General features: G+C 45.9%; 1 protein-coding gene across 1 annotated transcript in view; it reads left to right on the top strand.

Annotated features, from left to right (window-relative positions):
- Positions 1 to 233: 233 nt before the first annotated feature.
- Tex37 (testis expressed 37) overlaps positions 234 to 2,795 on the top strand; it is a 6,035-nt gene continuing 3,473 nt past the window's right edge. The window contains exons 1-2 of the mRNA XM_031380871.1: positions 234 to 344; positions 1,577 to 1,613. Coding sequence (XP_031236731.1) covers positions 1,587 to 1,613 — 27 coding nt within the window. The 5' untranslated portion in view covers positions 234 to 344; positions 1,577 to 1,586. The remainder of the gene's footprint in view (positions 345 to 1,576; positions 1,614 to 2,795) is intronic.

The raw sequence follows: 2,795 nt of genomic DNA, 5'->3' as shown, positions 1-2,795 counted from the left end.
CATCAAGCAACTGCCTCTCTTGGCAAAAGCCTGATTCGTAGAGTATTGAAAGCATCTCCCCTGTGGTGCCATGCAATCAGCCAGGTTTATTCTGGTCCAATTGGTCCAGATGTACTGAGACTCCAGGAAGGGTAAGTCAGGGACAGGGCAACTGACATGAGGAGAGCTGACTAGCTACCCACATCACAATGACCAGGGCTGATGACCAAAGCAGTTTTAATTGTGTAGGTCAGGGTTGGTCTCAGGGGTGATAAGTCATCAAGACAGTGCTAACAGGACTCTCCATACAGCTGGGACACCTGGGGTTGAAAAGGCAGGAACATTGTGTCTTGCCAAAAGAAAAGGTAGGTTCAGAACTAAAGCGAGGTCCTGTCTGTATTCAGAAAGGAGGAAACATGGAATATCAGTTGAGGTCTGGCCGGAACCACTGCCAGCTGACCAGCACGGACCTCCAGGCAGAGTAGTTCCTGGGAGTTAAATGAGGGAGCTATTGCTGGGGATATAGCTTAGTTGGTAGGGTGCTTGCCTAGTATATGAGGCTCTGAATTAAATTCCTAGCACCGCATAACCCAGACACGGTGGTGAACACGTACATTTTGGTTACATTTGGTTTTGTCTTTGAGTCTTTGTCTATGTAGTCCTGTCTGGCCTAGAACTCATGTAGACCAGGCCAGAACTAACTTCGCAGAGATCCACTTGCCTTTGCCTCACATGTGCTGGGACTAAAGGTGTGTGGTACGCATTTGTAATCTCAGCACTCAGGAGGTTGAGATAGGAAAATCAGAAGTTTGAGGTAATTCTTAGGTACTAAGCAGCTTTGAGGCCAGCCTGGGCTATATGAAACCCTGTCAGAGAGAAGAGAGGAGGGTGGGGCAGAGAGACAGAGACAGAGACAGAGAGAGACAGAGAGACAGAGACAGACAGAGAAAGAGAGAAACAGAGATGGACAGAGAAAGAGACAGAGATATCCACAGCATGGTTTCCCTGAAGATTTCAGAGCTGGTCATGAGGAACAGGGTTGGATTTTCATGTTCATCCTTTATCTGAGGATGTGGCCCTACTTTCTTGGACATCCTGCTTCTGAACTGTTGGAGCTCCAGACTTGGGCCTTGCCTCCTCTGGGCAATGTGAGCCCTGATTCCCACCAGCTGGGAAGATCCCACTCTATGCACATCTTTGTAATTTAGCATCAGCGATGTACTAGAAGCTTGAAATGGCCATGCTGGGGGATTTCCACTACAGGGATTGGCGGATGATGTAAAGTCATAGCTTCTGTTCCTTGGTTATTAAACTTGGTTTGCTATTTGATGTACTTTTTGAAGAGATGGATCAGATATGGATCAGAAGAATTCTAATTCCTCTGAATCCTCTTCTAGTCCCTTTGTCTCAGGCCCCATACACCTATCCCAGTGCCTCCACTGGCCCCAGAGAATATGTAAGGTAGAATTTTAGGGAAGGCTGAGAAGGGATGGACTGAGGGGACCAGAACAACCCTGCTTGCTTTGCGTAACTGTGCAAACAGTGGGATATTGCCCCTGCTTGAGGCAGAGCAGGCCTAACTGACATGTCTTTCTAGGTCCTTGGCTATGGCACGTGTGGTGAGACCCCAAAAGGTGAGTGATGTAGGTTTCTGTCCCCCCTAACAGTATCAGTATTAGGTATACAGCACCAGGACTGTGCTGGGGATTTATTTATTCATCATGAATTTATTAGGCACCCATGGTGTACTGTACGAAGCATTGGCACTGGACTTCTGAAACAAAGCTAAAACAAGTCTACCTCATTAAGTTTGTTGTTATGTCTTTTGTTTTTTAATTATTTTCTTTTTAATTTTTAATTTTTTGAGACAGTCTCACTGTGCAGCCCTGGATGGCCTGGAACTTGTTATGTCTTTAGTGGTAATTTTTTGCTACACCACTTTATGCTCCCAGTGGATTACTCTTCCAGCCACCCGCCCAGGGAATCTTTGGATCCTCAAATGAAAGATACACACACATTAGATTATTTTAAGTATGCCATCTAGTTCAATGGCTGGGAACTTCTAATCCTCTGCCAGCTACCCTAGGCCCAATGGGGAAGTAGCCAATGGCCACAACCTAAATCTAACATGGGTGGCTGGCTTTATCTTCTGTAGCTATGTTCATTGTAAACCCCCCACCCCTGACACACACACTTCATCACAATTTTCCTTCTCCTCCCCCGTGTCCTAGCCTGTGCAACTCTAAGGTCCCAGCCTATTTCCCTTTGCCCAATCATTGGCCACTGGCATCTTTATTGATTGATCAAAAACCAACTGGGGACAAGGACCTTTAGCATTTGGACACACAGATTCCCAATTGGATCAAGCATTAGAACCAATCTCCAACAATGTCTTGCTATGTAGACCAGACTGGTCTCAACAGATCTTCCTGACTCTGTCTCCTCAGTGCTGGGATTAAGGGTATAAACCACCATACCTGGCTATGTTTGTTTGTTTATTTTAAAGATTGGCTTATTTTGTGTGTGTGTGCGCGCGTGCATGTGTGTGTGTATGTGTATGTATGTGCGCATGTGTGCGTATGTGTGTGTGTGAGAGAGTGTTTTTCCTGTATGCATGTGTATATTTGTGCCTGGTGCTCACAGAGCCAGAGGTGGGCATTGGATACCCTGAAATTGGAGTTATGGGTAGCTGTGAGACTCTATATGGGTGCTAAGAACTGAACCGAGGTCATCTACAAGAGTATTAAGGGCTCTTTACTGCTGACCCATCATCTTCTTTCATCCCCAGCTTTCTTCTTCTTTGGTGAATTTTGTTC

Source organism: Mastomys coucha, unplaced genomic scaffold (genome assembly GCF_008632895.1).
Source record: "Mastomys coucha isolate ucsf_1 unplaced genomic scaffold, UCSF_Mcou_1 pScaffold20, whole genome shotgun sequence".
In the NCBI taxonomy this organism is placed as follows: Eukaryota; Metazoa; Chordata; class Mammalia; order Rodentia; family Muridae; genus Mastomys; species Mastomys coucha.
This window is presented reverse-complemented; position numbering and strand designations above follow the sequence as displayed.